General features: G+C 46.8%; 1 protein-coding gene across 1 annotated transcript in view; it reads left to right on the top strand.

Moving 5' to 3' along the window:
- The window catches only part of pxdc1b (PX domain containing 1b), a 43,818-nt gene extending 24,589 nt beyond the window's left edge, over positions 1-19,229 (top strand). Inside the window, exons 3-5 of the mRNA XM_080215280.1 lie at positions 1,068-1,185; positions 5,212-5,323; positions 18,146-19,229. Coding sequence (XP_080071406.1) covers positions 1,068-1,185; positions 5,212-5,323; positions 18,146-18,260 — 345 coding nt within the window. The 3' untranslated portion in view covers positions 18,261-19,229. The remainder of the gene's footprint in view (positions 1-1,067; positions 1,186-5,211; positions 5,324-18,145) is intronic.
- The last annotated feature ends 5,055 nt before the right edge of the window (positions 19,230-24,284 follow it).

The following is a 24,284-nucleotide window of genomic DNA, read 5'->3' on the forward strand; positions in this document are numbered from 1 at the left end:
CAGCACCCCCAGCACTGCAGTACATTGAAAGGTGTCTAAATGCCTGTGCTGCTTAAATTAAAAATCACACATTCAGGATGTTCCATCCCTAACAGCACTGTGGGTATACCTACACCTCAGGGACTGCAGTGGTTAATGAAGGCAGCTCACCACCACCTTCTCAAGATTGATTGGGGATGGGCAATAAATGCTGACCTAGCCAATGATGTCTACTTCCCATAAGTGAATAATAAAAAAAACACATTCACAGATGAATAATGAATTTTACTGTCTGAACTAACATTGCTTGGTCAACAATACTGACTGGAGAAAAACACCACAGTCTGTTGTGGGTGGAAGTCTGCTGATGTTTCATGGACCTTATATTTATGGCTGTGTTGTGCTGAAGAGCCTGTTTCCAAGCTGTATATCTCTACGACTACATGACTCAATGACCAACATTAACAATTATAGTCTCTGAGTTATTCCTAACGCCACTGGGTGAGATTTTCCCTGTATCGTTCCGTGTGCCGCAGGTGCCCCGATGGTGGGGCGGTGACCATCGGCGGAACTGGAGAAGCATGCTGGCAGGAACGGCCAAAAAACTTCGGGCCACTGTGCCAATCCATCCAAAAAATGCCAACTTAACAAGTGTGACAAAATTGTATAAATCTAATACGTGTAAGGGTGGCACAGTGGTTAGTGTTGCTGCTTCACAGCGCCAGGGACTTGGGTTCAATTCTGACCTTGGGTGACTGTCTGTGTAGAGTTTGCACATTCTCTACATGTTTGCGTGGATTTCCTCCGGGTATTCTGGTTTCCTCCTACACTCCAAAAATGTCCATGATTGGCCACGGTAACTTGTCCCTTAGTGTCCCAGGACGTGTAGGTTAGGGAGGAGTTGCCATGATAAACGTGCAGGGCTACAACGATAGGGGAGAATCTGGGTATGATGCGCTTTTGCAGAGATGGCACAGAGTTGATGGGCCGAATGGCCTCTTTCTGCACTGTAGGGATTTTACGGTTCTGGGTACTTTGCGTGCAACAGTTGAGTTTGACAAGTCTCACTTTCCTGTCCCTTTGTTCAGTATTCCAGGTCAGAGGTCGTTCTCACCTTTTTCGAGAGATCCTCGATAGACCAAGTGTTAAAAAATGACAACGTCCAAAAAGTGGAGATGAGTTTCCAAAGCCCCGTCAAAATATCAGGTGAGTGAGTCATTTCGCAATTCTCCCGGCTTCACTGACCCGTCCCAGGTACAACGTACAAAACGGACTCATTAACTGTGGGAGTGTAGCCAAATGGAACAGATTGTCCCTTAATTGCATCGACTCTGAATCTCAGCTCGGAAAGATCGATTGTGAGCTTTTGTGCTGTTGAGGATTGAAAAGTAAACTCTGCAGAAGCCAAGCCTGGAATATTTTAGTGATTACAAAGCATTTCCGACGCGGGGATTATTAAAACAAGTTATTTTCCTATTACGCCGGTGGTGGTATTAATTGAACCATAGATTGAATCAGCTAATGCCCATCTGCCATCAGGAGTCCCTGCCAAGAACATTCGAGTTAACAAGACTCATTCTGAGCTGCCAGGTATAGCCCTCACTTACATCAGTGAGGGAGACCTCATTGTTATTGAGATTGAAGTACTATCTGTGGGGGGTTCAGTAGTTTATAACTACTACAATCTCTGTTGCTTGGAGCCAAGAGTCATGTCACAGAGGAGGAACAATCCCAGTGTCCAGTTACACTCCAAGAATTGCAGTTCGATTAGTTAGTGTTTGTGTTTGATTTATTGATCATTAGTTTAAGTCCACCGCCTTCTGCACTGAACAGACCTAATCAAATAAGGATCCCATCTAAAAACTGTTGGATAGCAATAGTCTCCAGAGGAAAGTAAAGAGCTGTTTTGTTTCTTATGGACATGGTGGCACAGTGGTCAGCACTGCTGCCTCACAGCGCCAGGGACCCGGGTTCGATCCCCGGCTTGGGTCACTGTCTGTGTGGAGTCTGCACGTTCTCCCAGTGTCTGCGTGGGTTTCCTCCAGGTGCTCCGATTTCCTTCCACAGTCCAAAAATGCGCAGGTTAGCTGGGTTGGTTGTGCTAAAGTGGTGTCGGGGGATAAGTTAGGGTAAATGTTTGCAGCTGTGGGGATTGCGCCAGGGTGGGATTGTGGTGCTGCAGACTCAATGGGCTGAATGGCCTCTTTAGGGATTCTATCAGACATTTTACCGTTTCCCCACGTCAAATGTTCACGTGTGTTTGTAAGCATTCACCCCTATCAGCTGGGAAACTCATTTTGTAAAGCACCCAAACTATTCAGAGTGTCCTGCCTTTGGGATACAGGGTAGGGACCCCTCACGAAACAGCCCACACTCTGCTGTGCATCAGGAAGAGAGGTTTCCCTGGCCTGTAGCAGTTCACAAAACCAACAGGGACAGTGGGGGGAGAGGGGCAAAGAAGGAAAGGATGGGATAGTTTCCCAATCATGCTTACCGCTAAGCCAAGCGGAGTATCTGTGTATGAAGAGGGGAGGCAACGGCCTGGTGGTGTTATTGCTAGACTTTTAATCCAGAAACTCAGCTAGTGTTCTGGAGAGCTGGGTTCGAATCCCGCCACAGCAGATGGTGGAATTTGAATTCAATAAAATAATTTGGAATTGAGAATCTACTGATGACCATGAAACCATTGTCAATTGTTGTAAAAACCCAACTGGTTCATGAATGTCCTTTAGGGAAGGAAATCTGCCGTTCTTACCTGGCCTGGCCTTCAGACACACAGCAATGTGGTTGACTCTTAACTGCCCTTGGGCAACTAGGGTTGGGCAATAAATGCTGGCCAGCCAGCGGCACCCGTGTCCCATGAAAGAGGACCTGAAAAATTACCCAGGTGTTGGGTTGGATTGAAATCATGGTGGCACGGTGGTTGGCACTACTGCCTCACAGTGCCAGGGACCCAGGTTCGATTCCCGGCTTGGGTCACTGTCTGTGTGGAGTTTGCACATTCTCCCCGTGTCTGCGTGGGTTTCCTCTGAGTGCTCCAATCTCCTCCCACAGTCCGAAAGATGTGCTGGTTAGGTACATTGGCTGTGCTAAATTCTCCCTCAGTGTATCCGAACAGGCACCAGAGTGTGGCGACTAGGGGATTTTCACAGTAACTTCTTTGCAGTGTTAATATAAGCCTACTAATAAATAAACTTTAAATCAAACCCTCTATTTCTGAAAATAATACTGATGCGGTGGAGTTTACATTGTCGACAGAAGTATTCTTGTGTTTTCTCACAATATCAGGCACCTATCCATGTGAAATGGATGCACCTGGCAGCACGATTAAATGAGGCATTCTTTCCCTGAAAATATCATCACCCTGACCTTAGTTTGACGGCTTGTGCATGTCACAAAACAAGGATTATATCCGGGTTAGTTGGTTCTCTGCTTTCTGGAGGCTTCATTGTGGGTCCTTTACTGCCACCTCCTGGCTTGTCATGAGCAGTTCAGAATATGGAGGGTATTGTAGGCAATGGAGTTTAGCAAATAAATTCCAGTCAGCGTGTGAACTGGGGACGAGACCATTCACCTCAAACTACCCAATTCTGCTGCAGCACTGTTCAGCTGATGGAGTGGTTCCGGTTTCTATGGTGGCTCAAAGGTTATCCCCAATGTGTGGATAAACCACTAAGGATTAAGAGGTTCCAGGATAGTTTGGAGTCGGAGCTGAGTTAAGTTAATCACAGGCAGGAGAGTGAGTCAGTGCATGGGTGGCACAGTGGTTAGCGCTGCTGCCTCACAGCGCCAACGTCCCAGGTTCAATTCCAGCCTCGGGTCACTGTCAATGTGGAGTTTGCATGTTCTCCCCGTGCCTGCGTGGGTTTCCTCCAGGCGCTCCGGTTTCCTCCCACAGTTCAAAGATGTGTGGGTTAGGTGGATTGGCCATGCTCAATTGCCCCTTAGTGTCAGGGGGATTAGCAGGGGAAATGTGTGGAGTTATGGGAATAGGGCCTGGGTGGGATTGTGATTGGTACAGGCTTGATGGGCCGAAGGGCCTCCTTCTGGACTGTAGGTACACTGTGATTCTACACATCGGGGCTGGATGGAAAACATCAGCTCCTGATCGCCACCCAGTGGTTGCTGCTGAATGCTATGTGTGTGCAGGGCTGTGTTAAAGCCTTGGTAGACCAGGTGTCTCCACCTGCTGGCTCCGTTCACTTATGAGATAAAGGATGACATACTTGCCCTTATATAGCACCTTTTACCACCTTATGATTGTTGCAGCAATATAGGACACACAGCAACCGATCCATGCCCAGAGAGCAGGGTCATTATAAATGAATGTTATCAGCCATGTTGGCAAAAGGATAAATACTGGCTAGTGCACCAGAGAGAACTCTTTGTAATGGTGCCATGGATCTTCAATGTTCATCTGAGATGGTAGATAGAGCCTGGTTTGTGAAGAGATACCAGGCAGGATTTCCAGTTCCACCGTTGATGGGCATTGCCGCAGGTAGGATGGGAAAATATCGAGAGCCACCACAAGTTAATTAATTTTTAGCCACTCTCCAAATTTTCCCATGCTTTCTGCAACAATGCCTGTCACTGAGGGGGGGACTGGAAAATCTCAGCCAGTATGTATGATAATGCAGCACTGCACTGAATGGGAGGAGGTTGGCGATTGGAGGTGTGTGGCACTCGGAGGCGGGGGCAATGATTCAAGGGGTGGAAGGTGAGGAGGAGTGATAGATCCAAAAGATCTCATAGTCCAAAGATGTGTAGGTTAGGTGGATTGGCCATGCTACACTGGCCCTTAGTGTTAGGGCGAACTAGCTAGGGTAAATGGATGGGGTTATGGGAACACAGCTTGCATGGGATTGTGGTCAGTGCAGACTCAATGGGCCAAATGGCCTCCTTCTGCATTGTAGTGATTCTATGATTCTATACCCCAGTGCACTGCACCGGGAGATCAGGACGCCTGCGCAATGGCACCTCTAGAGCTTGGGAGCTGGCTTCCTGGTGTGAAGGAGCTCCACTTACTCCCCCTACTGGCGAGAATCACACTTGCTTTTTTTTATCTAAGATGCTGCCCCATTTTCACACTTGTCCAACACTTCGAATTTTTTGGTAAGATCGCCCCCTGCGTGTTTAGCGCTTACCATGAAATGTCATCTAGACATGTTTCGACACCAGTCATAAACTCCCCACTCACCTGAGACAAACTGGTAATGCTTTCTCTCCCCATAGAAATTATGCGTTCAAATGGATTCTGCTTAGCGAACACGGAAACTATTGTCTTCGATCACAATATTCCCAATGGCAAAGAACAGCACCTAGCGGCTGATTCCACGGAAAACCTGTGAGTAAATCTTTGCGTGACTTTAGTGTTTCTTATAATGTGGTTTTATCGTGGATAATTGATGTTGGTTTAATCTGGGATATCAGAGAGCAAGATGCAGCTTTCGGGGCTGTAATTGAATCGAGACAGCGAAACCAAATCTAAGAGAATTTATGGACATCTGCAGAACCCACGAGGTTAGATTACAGCCCTCAACTCGCCACCAGCCATTTATTATTGTCTATATTTATATTGTATGTATGTGCGCAGCTACACTTGTCCGAACTAAAGGGAATCTATTCGTCAGCGTGTGGGATGTGAGTGAAACAAGTTGATTTAACAGAAGGAGTGGGAGAAAAGGTTAGGATGATGATTGGGAGCCTTAGCCTGAAGGGTTGCCCTGGTTTGCTGAGGTGCTTTCCTGTTAACAAAGCAATCAGGATTCTGTGTCACATCATTCACGGATACAGAAGAAACCGTGGTAAACATTTAATTTTCAGCTGAACCAGAGAACCAGGAGGCAGCTGCGGATAAATTGAAGCTTATTTCTTCTTCTGATGTGAATAAACTGTGCAGCTTTACCCAAAATGAGGGAAAAGGGGCAGCAATACTTCCAAGGCCTGCTTTAGGAAGCCGGGCAGACACCGTGATTGGAATTTTACTGTCCCGCTCGCCACAGGAATTGGACTGGGCGAGAGGCAGACCACGGAAAGGTCCATTGATCTTGGGTGGGGTTTTTACGGATTCGGGGCAAACGAGGCAGTAAAATCCTGCCCCATGTCCTGTTTATGTGGGACAACAACAATGGAGGCAGTGGGTGGGATTTCGCACCCCCGTTCAGGCGAGATTGTAAACCCCCCCCCCCAAGGCCAATGGAGATTCCAGTCCTGGGAAACTCACCCTTCCCGATTCCGGGGTGGATGAGGTGGTAATGTTCCGGCGGAATTTTCCCATCCCGCCCGCCACGGGAATCGCGGCGGGCGGGAAAGGACTATGCAAAGGTCCGTTGAGCTCGGGCGGGATTTTCCGTTCTTGGGGCAGCCGGGAAATCCCGCCCAATTCCCTCCAGCCTCCTGTCGTTCCCTCCTGAGAGTGGCGGGTCTGGCTGGGTGGCTGCTTTGACCCTCCAAGGACCCCGCCTTGCCCAAGCGGCTGCTCACCATGATTGGGAGCTGGATAGTGATTGGCAGGTGCAAGCTGTTCCGCCATGGAAGCCGTCGCAGCTGAATTCCGTCCGGTCCCCACTCGGAAACTCCGAAGGCACACTTTGAACCGGTCGCTCATTGAGAATTGATCAGGAGCAGGAGCTGTGGCTGGACATCCCTGTCCATAGGCCTGGATTCTGGATCTCTTAACTCAGACCATGTCAGCTGGGACATGCCCTCGGTGGTCAATGGGGCTCAGTGTGAGCAACAGGGTGTATTTTAAGGGATTGTTCTGTGTCCTTTTTATCTCCTACAGCCTAAGGGACACTGAAACTGGCAGTAGCCTCCTTTGGCCTTTCCTCTCTTTGGGTGAGTGTGGCTGCTGGCCACCAGGGGGAGGTATGGTCACCAGAACCTCACCAACCTCCACGTTCAAAGTTTATTTATTAGTCACAAGTTAGGCTTACATTAACACTGCAATGAAGTTACTGTTGCCACACTTTGGCACCTGTTCAGGCCAATGTACCTAACCAGAATGTGGGAGGAAACTGGAGCACCCGGAGGAAACCCACGCAGACACGGGAAGAACGTGCAGGCTCCACACGGACAGTGACCCAAGCCGGGAATTGAACCCGGGTCCTTGGTGCTGTGAAGCAGCAGTGCTAACCACCGTGCCACCGTGCTGCCCCCAGTGGTCGCTAGCACCCTCTCCGTACCCCCAGTTCCCCAGTCCCACAGTCAAAGTGTCCCTTATTGTGTTTCTTAGGCGGTGCTCACCCTGGCGGGATGGGAAGAGGGTAAAATAAGGGTTGATTCCACTCACAGTGCCCCCTTCCAAAGGGTGAGTGGTGTGTGTGTGTGTGTGTGTGTGTGTGTGTGTGTGTGTGTGTGTGTGTGTGTGTGTGTGTGTGTGTGTGTGCGCGCTACACCAACTCTAGAAAGAATGGAGATCAGTTATGTAGCCACTAACTTTAACACAGTTCCCAACACACAGTATGTATGAATTTAGATGGCGATGGGGCTGTTAGCTCTCAGTTATCTGTGCTCCTGTAACTCTGGCCTTTTTGTGCGTCCCCAATTTTAATCACCCCACCATTGGGGAGGTGCAGAATGGGAGTTGGACATTGCCAAGGAAATAGAGCAGGTTTGGCAGCTGACACTGCCTCAGTTCTGAAACATCATTAGCCTGGAGCCTGCTGTCCTCACGGTTAAGAATGGTGCATGGATTACATGAACAAGAGTTCAGCCCAAGTTTGACTGCTGAGCCGTAGACGCTGGTCATGCTTTCTGCTGCACCCATTTCTCCAAGACAGCATTGTGAATGAAATACTAGCTCCCAGGTCACAGAATCAGAGAACTGTTATAGCACTGAAAAAGGCCATTCGGCCCACTGTGTCCATGCCTGCTCTCCCAATGAACTATTCAGCTAGTGCTAAGACCCCAACTTCTCCCTGTAAGCCTGCACATTCAGATAGAAATCCAATTCCCTCTTGAATGCCTGGATTGAATCTGCCTCCACCACACTCTCAGGCAGTGTATTCCAGATCCTAACCACTCGCTGTGTGAATCTGCCTCCACCACACTCTCAGGCAGTGTATTCCAGATCCTAACCACTCGCTGTGTGAATCTGTCTCCACCACACTCTCAGGCAGCGTATTCCAGATCCTAACCGCTCGCTGTGTGAATCTGCCTCCACCACACTCTCAGGCAGTGTATTCCAGATCCTATCCACTCGCTGTGTGAATCTGCCTCCACCACACTCTCAGGCAGTGTATTCCAGATCCTAACCACTCGCTGTGTGAATCTGTCTCCACCACACTCTCAGGCAGTGTATTCCAGATCCTAACCACTCGCTCTGTAGAAAATGCCTCCATTGCTCCTTTTGTCAATGACCTTAAATCTCTGTCCTCCTTCCATCAATGTTTCTCCCTTTCCACTCTGTCCAGACCCATCATTACACTGGACACCTCGATCAAATATCCCCAACCTTCTCTTCTCCAAGGAAAACAGTCGCAACTTCTCCAACCTGTCTATCCGACGATCCGATCTCCTGAATCCCTGCTCTCTCTCTTTAATGCTGTCGCATCTTTCCTATAGTGTGACCCCCCCCCCTCCCCCCCAGTAACTGGGCGCGGTACTCCAGCTGAGGCAAACCAGTATTTTACACAAGTCTAATATAGCCTCTTTGTTCTTGTACTCTGTGCCCTGATTAATAACACTGTCTGATTTATCAATCTCTCTTTGTTAATCGCTCATCTGAAACTGTTCTAATCTCAGTTGTTTGATGTTTTTGAGCCGGATTTACTCCATTGGTTAATAATAGGAAAGGGAAGCTGCTCGACAGCAAATCAACCTCTCTCTTCTGAAGTGTGAAATGTCACTAATTACGCCTGTCCATCACTGACTGGCAGTTCAAGCCCTCTCTTTATTCCTCTCTTGTCGAAGTCAGCATGCTCCTGTTTCACAGCCTAGCTTCATGTAATAGGGGGAGGGCATAGCATTAGTGGGAGTGTCACTGAACTACTAATCCAGTGGCCCAGGCTAACACTCTGGGGGCCATGGGTTCAGATCGGGTGGCATGGTGGCTCACTGCTTAGCACAACTGCCTCACAGCACCAGGGACCCAGGTTCAATTCGAGCCTTCGGTCACTGTCTATGTGGAGTTTGCACATTCTCCCTGTAACTGTGTGGGTTTCCTCCACATGCTCCAGTTTCTTGCCACAGTCCAAAGATGTGTGGATTAGGTGGATTGGCCGTGCTAAATTGCCCTGTAGTGTCCAGTGATGCGTAGTTTAGGATTTGATTTATTATTGTCACATGTATTGGAATATAGTGAATATAGTTTCTGTGAACTATACAGACAAAGCATACCATTTATAGAGTACATAGGGGAGAAGGAAAGGAGAGGGTGCAGAATATCGTGTCACTGATATAGCTAGGGTAGAGAAAGATCAACTTAATATAAGGTGGGTCCATTCAGAAGTCTGATGGCAGCAGGGAAGAAGTTATCCTTTGATCAGTGACTGCAGACTTTTGTATCCTTTCTCGGATGGAAGAAGGTGGAAGAGAGAATGCCCGGGGTGCGTGGGGTCCTTGCTTATTATGGCTGCTTTTGCGACACAGTGGGATGTGTAGACAGTGTCAATGGATGGGAGACTGGTCTACGTGATGGACTGGACTTTGTTCAGAACCCAGTGCTATAAGGTGTGGAATTTTAGTGGATTGGCCATGGTAAATGCACAGGGTTATGGGGATAAAGGGGAGGGTGGAATTCTCTTTTGGAAAATTGGGCCGAATGGCCTTTTTCCATGCTGTATCTGTCTATGACTCTAAATTGATATCTCAAAAACAGATCACTGGCTCATTACTAGGAGATTTTCACAGTAACTTCATTGCAGTGTTGATGTAAGCCTACTTGTGACACTAATAAATAAACTGTAAATTTATTGTATTACTGCTTGTTGTCTCTTTGTATGACCAGACAGACCAGCCAGTGCAGGGATCAAATCGATGACCTTGGCATTATTAGCAACTCACTCTAACTATCAGAGCTGACCAGTCACTGCTGCTGTTGGTGTGTATGTGCCAAAGCCAAAACCCCAGTTAATGGACGCCTAATGTTTTACACCTAACTATCTCACCTAGCAGGTTTAATAGACAAGTGTCAGCTATCACTGCAAACAACCAGACAGGATATAAAAAGGCAGCATAGTCAGCCCACTTCTAACTGCTCGACTTTACTAAATAAAAACCATTAGTTTGGATTGCAGTTTACTTTTTCAGATTGGTATTTTCCATATTCAAACTCTGCATTGTAGATGCTGAAACATTAGCATTCCAGCATTCCTGTACAGTAGAAATTCATTGGACTTGCCACAGAAATTGGCCTTGAATTCCATTAGACCATAAGACATAAGAGCAGAATTAGGCCACTCAGCCCATCGAGTCTGCTCCACCATTCAATCATGGCTGATTTTTCTTTTCTCATCCCCATTCTCCTGCCTTTTCCCCATAACCCCTGATCCCCTTATTAATCAAGAACCTATCTATCTCTGTCCTAAAACACTCAATGATCTGGCCTCCACAGCCTTCTGTGGCAAAGAGTTCCACCGATTCACCACTCTCAAGAATCATGGAATCCCTACAGTGCAGAAGAGGCCATTCAGCCCATTGAGTCTGCAGCGACTCTGTGACAGACTAACTTACCCAAGCCCTCTTCCCTGCCCTATACCCATAAACCCACACATTACTCATGGCTAATCCATCTAACCTATACATACTGGGACATTAAGGGGCGATTAGCATGGCTAATCCACCTAACCTACACACCTTTGGACTGTGGGAAGAAGCTGGGGTACCCGGAGAAAACCCACGCAGACACGGAGAGAACATGCAAACTCCACAGACAGTAACCCAAGACTGGAATCGAACCCAAGTCCCTGGCAATTGTGCCGCCATGCCAAGGATGACTGGAGAGCTACAGGCGTAATGTTTCTTCGGAAGGAACTGTTCAAATGCAGACAATAAAAATATAACAAAACTTACTCCAACTTATAAATCAAAGAAAGGGTTTAATAAAGAAACTTCATTACTCCAAACTTGGGGCCTTGCACAGGGCCAATCCAAGTTGCCCACAATTCCCAACAGGTTCTTATTTACAGTGAGTCAGCTGGTCAGCTGACCATCACATCATTCTGTAATTGGCTACATGGTTTACTGGGTCAGCTAGCCCTTACAGCTTGTTACCATTTTTCCCCAAGGTAGGGGAATCTAAAACTAGAGGGCATAGGTTTAAGGTGAGAGGGGAGAGATACGAAAGGGTTCAGAGGGGCAATGTTTTTCACTCAGAGGGTGGTGAGTGTTTGGAACGAGCTGCTAGAGGCAGTAGTAGAGGCAGATATGATTTTGTCTTTTAAAAAGTATTTAGACAGTTACAAGGTAAGATGGATATAGAGGAATATGGGCCAAATGTGGGCAATTGAGACTAGCTTTGAGGTAAAAACTGGAAGGCGTGGACAAGTTGGGCCAAAGGGCCTGTTTCCATGTTGTAAACCTCTCTGACTCTATTCCAAAATATATGAATCATGTCAATGAGGCAGATGCAGTTCTCCAACAGAGAAGCACTGAGGCAAATTCCTGCTGCCAGTCTAACTGAGAGTATTGTTTGCAGCATAAATCGAACCGAGCATCTCCCGGGGATGTGACTGAGCCATCATGGGCTAGCTGACATGCAGGGAAGGAAGAGGTAATGAATAGGTGTCCAGTATGCGCTGAAATATAATACGGCTGAGGTTAACAAGTGGAAGAGGAAGTCAGTAAGGTAGCATACTCTACAAACAGATGGGCTGCCTGCTCACCCAACTTATCAATCTTTCAAATATGTCACACAAACTCAAGTGACAAGAAGCGAATCTGTTCAAAGCATCTGCTCACCTCCTGATGACAGGCTGAATGCTAGAATGAGCCTAACAGTGGAGATACAAGCCCAAACTTTCCTTTTCCTTCTGTTCTGCTATTCCAGCAGACACGAGTGGGACGAGAGAGAATGACATTGCAATGTCACGCTGTCTCATTACAAACAATTGACAATTACACCGGTCTGATTGCCACTTGCAGTCAATGCTGGAAATAATTAAGAGAGGCGATGGTGTCAGTATTGACAAGCTTGGCAGTGTTTGGATGAGGCATTATACCGGGGCCCTGACTGCTTGTTCTGGTGGCTCAGGGAGATGTTCAATGTCTCACCGCAATGTGCTAAAAAGAAGGATCTCTTCCACGTTTGGCCAATATTGTCCCCTCAGCCAGATAACCAGAAACCTGGCTAACAGCTTCTTAAGGATTTGGGATCTAGCTAATGACTGCCGTTTCAGCTTATATAACAATGGTGATTTCACACGACTTAGTAGAGGTTTATAAGATGAGAGGGATTGATAGAGTGGACGTGCAGAGTCTATTTCCTCGGGTGGATGTAGCTGTTACTAGGGGGCATAGCTATAAGGTTCATGGTGGGAGATATAGGAGCGATGTTCGGGGTAGATTCTTCACTCAGAGAGTGGTTGGGGTGTGGAATGCACTGCCTGCTGTGATAGTGGAGTCAGACACTTTAGGAACTTTCAAGCGGTTATTGGATAGGCACATGGAGGGGATAGCTTGATCTTGGGATTGGACATAGCTTGGCACAACATTGAGGGCCGAAGGGCCTGTACTGTGCTGTACTGTTCTGTGTTCTATATTCATTTTGGAGGATGTCAAGCACTTTGGAATGGTGAGGCGCTATACGAATGCAAATTCTGAATCTTCTCATTAAAGCAGGGCGATCCCCATGCCGGTGACTTTTGTTGCATTTGGGATCCTTCCTGGTTTCCAGGAAAAATAAACTTGACTATGAGGTAGTGCAATGTAGGTTCAATAAACCTTCTCCTGCGACGAGAAGCCTGCCCTAGGAATAAACTGGACTGATATTCTCTGGGGCTCAGAGGAATGAGAGCTGGTCTCGTCAAAACTTACAATCTTTAAGGATTGTCTGCATGCTGGGAGAATTTGGGAAATCTAGAACTTCACAGTCATCAGGCAGGATTTTCCGGCCACACTCGCCCCAAAGCCGGAAAATCCTACCCAAGGCCAATGGGCCTTTGTACAGTTAATGTCCCGTCCACTACAGTTCCCATGGTGACCGGGACAGAGAAATTCTAACCACTATCTCAGACTAAGGCGGGTATGATTTTGTCTTTTAAAAAGTATTTAGACAGTTACAGGGTAAGATGACCATTGAGAATCATAGAATCACTACAGTGCTGAAGGAGGCCATTCTGCCCATCTAGCCTGCACTGACAACAATCCCACCCAGGCCCAATCCCTGTAACCCCACATATTTTATCCCACTATCGCTAAGGGATGATTTAGCCTGGCCAATCCACCTAGCCAGCACACCTTTGGATTGTGGGATGAAACCGGAGGAAACCCCTGCAGACACAGGGAGAAGGTGCAAATTCCACACGTACAGTGACCCGAGGCTGGAATTGAACCCAGCTCCCTGGCGCTGTGAGGCAGCAGCGCTAACCACTGCGCCACCGTGCCTGAGATGAGGAGAAACGTCTTCAGTCAAAGGGTTGTAACTCTTTGGAATTCTCTACCCCAGAGAGCGGTGGATGTTCTCTCATTGACTAGGTTCCAGATTGAGAATGATGGAATTTTGGGGACAATATGGAACATAGGGGATTTGGGGTAGGGCAGGAAAGTGGAATTGAGGCAAAAAATCAGCCATGATCTTGTTGAATGATGGAGCACACTTAAGAAGTCAAATAGCCATCTCTTGCTTCTGTGTTGCCTCATACTGAGGTTCAACACTGCCTTCAGTGTGCTGGTGCAGAGAGTGAGCACCAAACTCATGACCTACAGAGCAGTTACATAGAAACATAGAAGATAGGGGCAGGAGGAGGCCATTTGACCCTTCGAACCTGCTCCGCCATTCATTACAATCATGGCTGATCGTCCAACTCAATCGTCTAATCATCCCAAGTGGTATTGAATACATTCAATGTTTCGGCGTCAACTACTTCCTGTGGTAATGAATTCCACAGGGCCCACCACTCTTTGGGTGAAGAACCTCTGTCCTAAATAGTCTACCCCGAGTCCTCAGACTGTGACCCCTGATTCTGGACTCATGCACTGTCGAGGACATCCTCCCTGCATCTACCCTGCCTAGTGCTGTTAGAATTTTATACGTCTCTACGAGATCGTCTGAACTCCAGCAAAAACAGTCCTAACCTAGTCAGTCTCTCATACATCAGTCCCACCATCCCCAGAATCAGCCTGGTAAACCTTCACTGCATTCCCTCGAGAGCAAGAACATCCTTCCAGAAGTCACTGGAACCTTGTCTCGACAAGAATCAGTGTGCTCAGGAGCAGAGAAGAGAATTTAAGATAAAACAAGATATTCCAAAGCAGCCAATTTATATGCTAATATTGGAGAACGCTGCACTTTCCACAAGAGGGCAGTTTGTTGCTTATTTTGCCATTAATTTTTGTTCAAAGCTTTGCAGTGTTTGGCCAATAAATATTCCCCAGAATGAGGTAGGAATTTGGAGTGGTAACTCGTACTGCTTATCTTGAGGAAAGATAAATCAGGATAATATTTCGATGCCAGCAGTAGCCAGTATGGATCACTGTGTGTGACTGGGGTACGATTGAACAGTTCAGATACTGTCCCTCTGTGATTATGCTGGGAGGAAAACTGAGCAAGTTACAAATAGAGCAACAAGTAAAAGTACTTTCCATTTGGCCCATTGAGGAACAGGCCAAATGAGGGTGACACGATGGCACAGTGGTTAGCACTGCTGCCTCATAGTGCCAGGGATCCGGGTTCGATTCCAGCCTCGGGCCACTGTCTGTGTGGAATCTGTACATTCTCCCTGTGCCTGTGTGGATTTCCTCCCACAGTCCAAAGATGTGCAGGTTAGGTGGATTGGCTGTGTTAAATTGTCCCGTAGTGTCAAGTTTGCAGGGTAAATATGAGAAGTTATGGGAATAAGGGCTGGGTGGGATTGCGGTTGGCGCAGACTCGATGGGCCGAATGGCCTCCTTCTGCACTGTAGGGATTCCATGATTCTATGAAGTCCTGGGTGCCATTGCCACTGTGGTCAGTGCAGACAGGTATTTCAGTCAGGTGAAACCTTGGGCTGGATTCTCCCTCTGAGTTTCTGAAACACACTGTAGTGACTCCCAGGGTGGGAGAGGAGGGAGTGGGCATGGGGGAAGTGGTCACATTGGGATAGGAAACAGACACTCAATACTCTTTTCTTTATACCTCTGTGGAACATGGGTCTCGTTGGCCCTTATACTGAATGGTTTGCTAGGCCCTTTCAGAGGGAAGCTGAGAGTCAACCACATTGCTGTGGGTCTGGAGTCACATGTAGGCCAGACCGGGTGTAGATGGCAGATTTCCTTCCCTAAAGGATGATATGATTGTCCTCTCGACGTTCAATTAATGGGCTTACTTAGACAGCCAATCAGAGGCCTTCCAGCTCGTGAGGAGGAGCAGAAGGCTTCAATGGAGGGTAAATGAAGAGAGGGTGCCTCGACATGGAGGGTAAGTAAGAGAGAGGGTGCCTCGACATGGAGGGTAAGTGAGAGAGAGGGCGCCTCAACATGTGTGGAAGTCCAAAAATGCGCAGGTTAGGTTGATTGGTCATGCTAAATTGCCCCTTAGTGTCCTGTGAGGTGTAGGTTAGAGGGATTAGTGGGTAAATATGTAGGGATATGGGGGTAGGGCCTTGGTGGGATTGTGGTCGGTGCAGACTCGATGGGCCAAATGGCTTCCTTCTGCACTGTAGGGTTCTATGATTCTATGATGAACATGGAGGGTAAGTGAGAGAGAGGGTGTGTCAACATGGAGAGTTAGTGAGAGAGAGGTGCCTCGACATGGAGGGTAAGTGAGAGAGAGGGCACCTCGACATGGAGGGTAAGTGAGAGAGAGGATGCCTCGACATGGAGGGTAAGTGAGAGAGAGGGCGCCTCGACATGGAGGGTAAGTGAGAGAGAGGGTGCCTCGACATGGAGGGTAAGTGAGAGAGAGGGTGCCTCGACATGGATGGCCCCCTCTCTCTCTCCAACTCTTTTCAAAAATTAAATAAGAAATGGCTTTCGCAGTGGGGCCCCCATTGTTGGTGGGGGGTTGTGAAGAGAGAGAACCATTCACCAGGATCTCTAGGTGTTGCTGTTGCATCCAGGCCAGAGACTGAGCTCTAGAAGTTTGGAGTGAGGATCCCCTGGTCTGCTGCTGAGGCGCGGGTGGGTCACCCCATAGGCAGCCAAACTGTCCCCTGTCACCAGGGACCTGACTGAAAAATCCCAGGCCGCCTCCTGGAGTTGCATTAAGTGGCTGCAATAAGCAGAATTGACTGTCCACCACATTAACTATTGAATTCGCTTCAGAGTTGTGGGTGGGTTGTACAGAAGGTCGGAACTGTATTGCATTGCCCTTGAATGTCAAATCATGTCCCTCATCTTTGTGGTAAGGACAGGCTGAGTAACCTTCAGCGTAAATCCAAAACCAAAGACATCCTAAATCTGCACTATTGACCTTTAGTGCGGGAAGTCAAGTTGTTTGTCTGCATTGTTCACCTCGTGGTGAGCATGTCAAAGAGAACTTATTACAGGTACCCTCTATCTATTAAACATTGATGCATCTTACTTTTGAAGGCACTCTATTTACTTAAGACTGTTGCTAGCTTGGACTATCGCAATGTAAGTTTATCCGCGGCATTCATAGAATCATAGAACCCCTACAGTGCAGTGCAGAAGGAAGTCATTCGGCCTATTGAGTCTGCACTGACCACAATTCCCCCCACCTCCCCCCCCAGACCCTATTCCCGTAACCCCACACATTTACCTTGTAATCCCCCTGACACGAAGAGGCAATTCAACATGGCCCATCAACCTAACCCGCACAGCTTTGGACTGTGGGAGGAAAGCAGAGCATCCAGAGGAAACCCACCCAGACACGGGGAGAATGTGCAAGCTCCACACAGACAGTGACCCAAGTCGGGAACTGAACCTGGGCCCCTGGCGCTGAGGGGCAGCAGTGCTAACCACCGCGCCACCTCAAAATGATCTGAAATCCAAAATGGAATCGGCCCCCAGGGTTCTGCCCTGCAGTGAGTGAGGACAAAGCGTATTGCTACTTGAGGGGTGGGTGGGTGAGCGAGAGGATATTTGGAGAAAGGGCTCGTAATTAATTGCTGTTGTGCCTGTCACATAAATTGCAAGACTGAATCAGGGAGAATGGAGATCTGAAATCTGCAGGGAGAGGAGATAATTTTCAAAATATTTAAAAATAAAGAAAAGAACTTGCGTTTATTTACAGGGTGTCACCAAAGTTGTCTACGACTGATTCACACATAATAAATTACTGTACAGTTCAGTTGCTGTTGTTACAGGGAGAAATATAAAACCTTCACCAGAAAAGAAAGAAATTACTCCTTAACGTAAAGCAGTGCTTTTTGTATGAAATAACTGCTGTGGCTTATTGCAACATGTCCCCGACACACTGATTTTTGATTTGATTTGATTTGATTTAATGTCACATGTATTAACATACAGTAGTTTCTTGCTTGCTATGCAGACAAAGCATACCATTCATAGGGAAGGAAATGAGAGAGTGCAGAATGTAGTGTTACAGCTATAGCTAGGGTGTAGAGAAAGGTCAACTTAATGTAAGATAAGTCCATTCAAAAGCCTGAGCAGTGGGGAAGAAGCTGTTCTTGAGTCAATTAGTACGTGACCTCAGACTTTTGTATCTTTTTCCCAATGGAAAGAAGGTGGAAGAGGGAATGTCTGGGGTGCGAGGGGTCCTTAATTATGCTGGCTGCTTTTCCGAGGCAGCAGGAAGTGTAGACAGAGTCAGTAGATGGAAGGCTGGTTTGCGTGATAGATTGGGCTACATTCGCAGCCATTTGTAGTTCCTTGCGGTCTTGGGCAGAGCAGGAGCCCATACCAAGCTGTGATACAACCAGAAAGAATGCTTTCTATGGTGTGCCTGTAAAAGTTGGTGAGAGTCGTAGCTGACATGCCAAATTTCCTTAGTCTTCTGAGAAAGTAGAGGCGTTGGTGGGGCTTCGTTCTGTAGCTGATGCCAATGTGGTTTGTCGCGCACTTCCACACACTGACTCCAGTGGCTAAAACGTCTTTTCTCTTGCAGATTTGAAAATGAAAGTGAGTTTCCCGAGGAGGCGGAGAACAATGACCCCAGCGCCTACGTTACAAACTTATCGTACTATCAGCTCGTCCCTTTTGAAACGGATATTTTGGAGTGATTCTGTCGTGGGCTGTAGTTAAACACAGGCTCACTTTTCCAATGCCCCCCCCACCCCCACTGTGGCCATTCCTTTCTAACCTCTCGCTCCTCAACAACCAAGCATCAATTGGAGCACCAAAGCTCACCTTGGACACCTCTTTCAGCTGGCTGGTCCAATTGGTGAAGGATACTTGAATACGTCAGCCATCTTATTTCAGCCTCACGTTACAAATGTTTACAGAACACGGAGGGAAAGTGACACGTGAAAAGCTGCTTCGGATCGCCGGGAGTCCACCTGGCGAAGGAGGCCAGGACTCCGCGCACAACCAAGTTGAGGAAAAGCACGAGATATTTCCTTCAACTTAAAAACAAAATTAACAATCGCCACGGTAACCTTAAAATAAACCATTGTGAAGTCCGACTCCCTGTCCTCTCACTTTGAAGTAGACTTGTCCTGAGCCACATTCGCTTGCGCGGACGCACTCTCCTGTTTGTACCAGGGAAGGATTCGAGGTCGGCAGTGGAGGGGGGAGGCCGGACATCCTGGGAGTCTCCTTTCCTGCTGGAAGAGTTAATGAGGGGAAGGAACGATCTCAAACTCGAGAGTTGTTTCAGCTTCCGGACGAGGATCCCTCGTCTCGACTCCTGCCAGCCCCTCAGCACGCTCGATCAAAGCTTTTTGCTGCAAAGCCAACACAAAAGTACCTATCAGTATTCCTGCAGGCAGCATCAGCGGCTAATGGAAACCAAGGCCTGTGGCTATCGATTGATTCAGGAAGGCACCCTGAGCTAAGATGCTGTGTTTGCACCATTGCTGCTTCTTTCTCTGTGGAGTCACAGGTTCTAGCGTGCAAGCATCTTTTAAACAAATATGTACTAACTTACTATTTTTGGCTTATGTAAATAGTAAATTATTAAAGTCTAGATTGTTTTATACAGTGTATCTTCAAATGTATTTTATTGGAAGCAGTATTAATCAATTAAATGATATTTTAATCAGTGTACCAACCTACTGGCTGCTGGTTATTCCAGAATAACGGGTGAATATTATTGTCACAGTAATGGCGATTTTCCTTATCGCAGATGTGTGGTTAAAGGTGAAATATTTCCAGGTTTCTGTTTGAGTTAGATTGCTCCACTATTAACTTTGTAAACCTAGCAGCTAACCCTTGGTTATTGTCCTCTGGGAACTTTCTATGTTTTATGGTGATTAGCAAACGATCGTAGAACCCTGCAGTACAGAAAGAGGCCATTTGGCCCATTGAACCTTCACCAACCACAATCCCACCCAACTCCTATGCCCGTTTAACCAACCTAACCTTTAGACTGCAGGAGGAAACCGGAGCACCCGGAGGAAACCCACGCAGACACAGGGAGAACATGCAAACTCCACACAGACAATGACCCGAGCTGGGAATCGAACCCGGGTCCCCGGTGCTGTGAGGCAGCAGTGCTAACCACTGTGCCATTGTGCTACCAACAGGAAGCAAAAACTGTTTATACACAGGAATGTTTTCAGTTTGGAACGGAGAGGTGGAGAAGGATTGAGTAGTAACCTTCTAAAGCAAACTATATAAATATCTGAAGGAGAAAAACTGCAGTGATATGGGAAAAGAGTGAGGGAGTGAGAATGAGTGGAGTGGAGTGGGGAAAGAATGAGGGACTGAGGCTGAGTGGAGTGGAGAAGGGAAAGTGTGAGGGAGTGAGTGGGGAAAGAGTGAGGGACTGAGAATGAGTGGAGTGGAGAGGGGAAAGTGTGAGGGGGTGAGAGTGAGTGGATTGGAGGAGGGAAAGTGCGAGGGAATAAGGCTAAGTGGAGTGGGGACAGTGCGAGGGCGTGAGGCTGAATGGTTTGGAGTGAGGAAAGAGTGAGGGAGTGAGAGTGAGTGGGTTGGAGGGGGGAAAGTGCAAGGGTGTGAGGCTGAGTGGAGGGCGGACAGTGCGAGAGAGTGAGGCTGAGTGAGGAAAGTGTGAGGGAGTGAAAGTGAATGGATTGGAGTGGGGATAAAGCATGTTAAAGCCAATCCAGTAGCCCCTGGCACAGGTTCTCCATGACTCTTGGTGGCTGTCCCACACTATCGGTCAATGCTGTGCAAATTAAATAATGTTCCCTAACAACCACTGGATTTACCAAGCCCAGCAAAATGAAGTTAATAAGCACTCTGTCTCTGGGGAAATATATTTATATCTATCTGTATATTTAAAGGGGTAATTGTATGTTTGAGAACATCAATGCTTCCTTTCAGTTCTGAGCTATAAAGAGAAGTGGCACAAAAAAATGTTTAAATCTGAAGCGTCTTTAACTCGTGACCTGTGTCACAGCCTGCTTTGGAAATTTATTCTGGGTTATGCGGTCAAATCATTCATTAAATAATGCTGTCACAGTTATGAAGGAACTGAGTTTATCAGAACAAGGAAGTCATTAGCCACAGTCTGCAAAGCACCAGAATAGAGTCTCCATTATATTGAGAAACAGATTGGTTTGATACAGCGAAGGACAAGACAAGGAGATACCAGAGTCAGCACAGGAATTGAACCCGTGCCATTGCTATCATTCTACATCACACTCTAGCCAACTGGGATAATTTTCTACGTACCATTTATGTTTGTAGAATTTTCATTTCCATAGGTGCAAGGCGTGAAGTCACTACAGAACAAGTGGAAATCTCAAGGAAATTACCAAACACCTTCTCCTAATGCATCATTTGCCATCCAGGTCCCCCCAACCTTAAAGAGTAGCGATAGACTTCAAATGGTTATTGCTTCAGTCAGCCCATGTCCCGCTGTAATTTCCAGTGGGTAGATACTCCTCTCACAGGCACATTCGCATGGTTTGATGCCTCACAAACCTTTAATTTTGCTCGCTATCTTCTTTTCTGACGATGCCGACATCTTGCTGGGGTACAAAGCCCAACTAAGTCAGTTGTTCTGTTAATGTCTCGGTGTTGACGATATTGACAGGCTGTTACCCAAAAAAGCCATTGTTTCTAAACCCAATGCTGCCATTAGTTCATATCCAGATGTGCACACTTTGGCAGGAATCTTCTCCATCTTAATCCCCCCCCCATCACGTTGTTCCCCTCCCACCGGACGGATGTGGAGGGATTAGACAGCATACCGGAATGGTTCACAAAAACGATTCCAAGAATGAGCAACTTCAGTGATGCTTCAGACTGGGGAGGCTGGGTCTGTCTCCTTGGAGATGAATAGGCTGAGAGGAGCAAAGAGGCCATTGTCGCTAAACCTCATCCTGGAAAGTATTTATTAGTCACAAGTAGGCTTGCATTAACATTGTAATGAAGTTACTATGAAAATCCCCTAGTCGTCATACTCCGGTGCCTGTTCGGGTACACTGAGGGAGAATTTAGCACGGTCAATACACCTAAGTAGCACATCTTTCAGATTCTGGGAGGAAACCCATGCAGATACGGGGAGAACATGCAGACTCCACACAGACAGTGGCCCAAGCCAGGAATCGAACCCAGGCCTCTGGCACTGTGAGGCAGCAGTGCTAACCACCATGCTGTGCAGCCACCGTGCAGCTCATATCCAGATATGCACACTTTGATAGGAATCACTAGACAGGGATTTGTAACTGGAACAACTCCCCCAGTTGCTGACAATTCACAAGCCGCTGACTCAACCAATCAGCAACTCGATCAATCGCCAACTCAACCAATCAGCAACTCGACCAATCGCCAACTCGACCAATCGCCAACTCAACCAATCGCCAACTCAACCAATCGCCAACTCGACCAATCACCAACTCGACCAGTCACCAACTCGACCAGTCACCAACTCGACCAATCACCAACTCGACCAATTGCCAACTCGACCAATCGCCAACTCAACCAATCGCCAACTCGACCAATCGCCAACTCGACCAATCACCAACTCGACCAGTCACCAACTCGACCAATCACCAACTCGACCAATTGCCAACTCGACCAATCGCCAACTCGACCAATTAGCAACTCGACCAATCACCAACTTGACCAATCACCGACTCAACCAATCAATATTAATCCCATCCTCCTGCCCAAGTGGCAACAACTAATTTACCTGTAAAAGATGATTAAAATTGCTTTAACACAAATTGAGGGCGTCTTCCCTACAATAGAAAACAATAACTGTTCAATAAATAACCTTTTTTTTGTTACATCATGCTTATATGGCTCATGGTGACAGACAAAGCAGAACAATTGCTTGATACTACTAATATATCCATTGCTTTTGGGCGTTCTGCGTATAAATCTCAATGGTGCGGTTTAGAAGTTCTGAGGAAAAGCCCTGAAGAATCTTCCTCCATTGGGTACAAACAAATTGCAGCCAACACTTTGTGCCAAAGTGTGGTCCGAAATAAGAATTTTTAATAATGCCAACGAGGATATGAAATCCTGCTGTCAGTTTGCTCTGGTTACTATTGTAATGATCCCATAAGAGAGTGGCACCCTCAGAAATTTAAGACCTGGAATTTCACTGGACAAGTACAATGAGTGCAGACAATTTGTGAAATCAGGTTCCTCTTCTGTATCACTAATACATTTTATAAATTAGGATTTCAACAAAAATGAGGTCTCATTCAAATCTTAGCAACTCGCTGTTCTCCAGCTCATAATTGAATTGGATTCTTTGCAATGGTGAGGCAGCCTGGAATCAGACGAGGCTGTGCAGATTGAAGGTCATTTTCAAGGTACGTTATTTATTACTGCATTGTATATAATAAAACTGATAGAGATTTTTATCAAGTCCTTAAAATAGAGTTAGTGAGTCACAGGCTTCAATGCCTTGGCATTTTATTTCTCCTTAGCTCAAAATGTGGTTAAGCTAATGTTCCGTGGAATAAGTATTAACTTCTTATGGTTTAAGCTGGTACAGGATCAGAAATCCTGCGGGGGAACAAGTGATTTTAATTACATGCACATACATGAGGGAGGTGATGGCCTCGTGGTGTTATCGCTAGACAATTAATCCAGGAAACTCAGCTAACGATCTGGGGACCCAGCTTCGAATCATGCTGCAGCAGATGTTAAAAAAAAATCTGGAATTAAAAATCTACTCACGGCCATGAAACTATTGTCGGAAAATCGGTTCGCTAATGTCAAGGGAAGGAAATCTGCAGTCCTAGCCTGGTCTGGCTTACATGTGACTACAGAGCCACAGCAATACGATTAACCCTCAACTGCCCTCGAGCAACTAGTGATTGGCAAAAAATGCTCGCCAACCAGAGACACCCATGTCCCAAGAATGAATTTAAAAAGTTCTTCCCTATCACATTATTCCCCTCGTACTAGACAAATATGAAGATATTAGAGAGGATACAGGAATGGTTCCAAGTTTGAGCGACTTCCTTCTAAATGTCCTTTAGGGAAGGAAATCTGCCATCCTTACCCTGTCTGGCCTACATGTGATTCCAGATCCATAATAATGTCAGCTCTTTAATGCCCTTCAGGATGGGCAATAAATGCTGACCCAGCCAGAGACACCCACATCCCACAAACAAAGAAAAAAGAAGTAATGATTCAGATTGGAGAAGCTGGGGCTGTTCTCCTTGGAGATGAAGAGGTTCAGAGGAGCATCGACAGAGATGGTCAATATCGCGGGTAGGGTGGGTAGACAAGATGAGCAAAACTGCTCCCATTGGCAGTTGAGTCAAGAACCAGAGAAACCTGATTTAAGGAGATTAGCAAAAAAAAAACCCAAAAACTACATGAGGAAAAAACCTTTTCTACACAATTAGTAGTTCGAATCTGGAAAGCGCTGCCTGAGAGTGCAATGGAGGTGGATTCCATTATGGTTTTCAAAAGGAACTTGATAATTTCCTGAAGAGTAAATAATTGTAGGGCTCCAGGGAAAAGGTGGGTCTAGCTGAGTTCTTCGTTCTGTGAGCCAACACAAATAGGCTGAACGGTCTTCCTCTGTGCTGTAACCATTCAATGGTCTGTACTGTATGTTCAGTCTCACAAGGAGATTCTGGGCAGAATTTTACCGGCACACCTGTCAGTTTGTACTATCCCACCTGAGGCCAATGGAGAATGCCGTC

Source organism: Carcharhinus amblyrhynchos, chromosome 2 (assembly GCF_965287045.1).
Source record: "Carcharhinus amblyrhynchos chromosome 2, sCarAmb.v2.hapA, whole genome shotgun sequence".
Classification (NCBI taxonomy): Eukaryota; Metazoa; Chordata; class Chondrichthyes; order Carcharhiniformes; family Carcharhinidae; genus Carcharhinus; species Carcharhinus amblyrhynchos.